At 34.3% G+C, this 1,618-nt stretch overlaps 1 protein-coding gene across 1 annotated transcript; it reads right to left on the reverse strand.

Moving 5' to 3' along the window:
- Positions 1-223: 223 nt before the first annotated feature.
- LOC148534934 (olfactory receptor 5V1-like) lies at positions 224-1,162 on the reverse strand. The gene has a single exon (XM_088464884.1). The coding sequence runs from the start codon at positions 1,160-1,162 to the stop codon at positions 224-226; it is 939 nt and encodes a 312-aa protein (XP_088321010.1).
- Between the last annotated feature and the right edge of the window lie 456 nt (positions 1,163-1,618).

Raw genomic sequence — 1,618 nt, forward strand, 5'->3', positions numbered from 1 at the left:
AGCAAATCCACCCATGGGGCAAATCTCCCCCCAGGCCTTGCACAATTTGTTATTTTCAACCAAAACTTTATGCAATAATGACATGTACTTGTTTTATCCTACAGGATGGTCCGATATTACATGCAGGATAGTCCGGTGTTGGAAGACAGATAAAATGAGTCATTTTTTTCACAATGTTGTTCATTACTAGTAGGATATAATAATTAATGAACATTTTCAATAACTAATTAATTATTGCTCTTAGTTTTAAACAAATGCATCTCTGTATTGCCTTCTTTACATCTTTATTCTGTAGACTGTATATCACTGGGTTTAACATGGGTGTGACAACAGTGTAAAGTAGAGTGAAGATCATCTCCAGGACTCTGTAGTGGTCTGAGGGTGGCATCATAAAGACAGATGTAGCTGTCCCATAAAAAATGGTGAGGACCGTGAGGTGGGATGAGCAGGTGGAGAAGGCTTTTCTCCTACCATCTTTCGATTTAATCTTCAGGATGGCGCTAATTATTTTTATATAAGACAACAAACTGCAGTAGAACGGGCAGCAGCCAAATACCAACAATTCTATATATATCACTATAAAAAACAGCTCCTTGTTGGCGCTTGCAATGTCCATGAAAGATTTAGTATCACAGAAGTATTGGTGGATTGTGTATGAATAGTAGAAAGACATATTGGAGGCTGATACGGTAATAAGAAAAGAATTTAAACAACCAGACACCCATAGGGCAGCCGTCAGTTGTACACAGAGCGTCCCGTTGAAGATACGGTGATAGTGTAAAGGATTACATATAGCTACATACCGGTCATAGGCCATTGTCATAAAAAGGAGAATTTCTATGCTGCCAAATGCATCAAAACAATACATTTGGGTAAAGCACTGTATGAAGGACACTGTGTAATTCCCAGACAGTAACATGTACAGCAGCTTAGGGACAGTGACTGTTGTGTAACAAAGATCTATTAAGGACAAATTACCAAGGAACAGATACATTGGGGTGTGCAAGTGTTTCTCCATATAAATGACCTTTATTATAACAGAATTTGCTATCAGACCCATTAGATATAATAAAAGAAACACAGTGAATAAAATTGAATTATACGCTGATATAGTAGAAAAAGCCACAATATGGAATTCTGGAAAAGATGTGTAATTATCCATTATTGTTCATAAAATTCTGGAAAATAATATTATTATATATATACAGTATATATATATATATTTAAAAAAAATGGTTTCCAAAAATTGGTTTTAATGGAAAGAGGAGATTCAGGCGTTGACTGATCAGAGTGTCCCGAGATTCATTGATAGAGACATCATCATGAGAGCACACTGACATAACAAAAGCATGTCAGTGAGTAATGACTCTCTCAGTTGTTGATGTAACAAAACATTTTTATAGACATATAATATATAACAGTATTTGTCTAACACTTCAACCACTGAAGAATTCTATAAAAATATCTTACTCAAGCATATATAGTCAATAAACTTTAAAACATCTTTCTAGATCAATTTAATCACTGTAAATTTTATATAAATATGTAGATAATACCAACATTATTATTATTATCCTTTATTTCTATTGTACCACAAGGGTTCCACAGCATCTTACAA

Source organism: Taudactylus pleione, unplaced genomic scaffold (genome assembly GCF_031769625.1).
Source record: "Taudactylus pleione unplaced genomic scaffold, aTauple2 ptg000061l, whole genome shotgun sequence".
In the NCBI taxonomy this organism is placed as follows: Eukaryota; Metazoa; Chordata; class Amphibia; order Anura; family Myobatrachidae; genus Taudactylus; species Taudactylus pleione.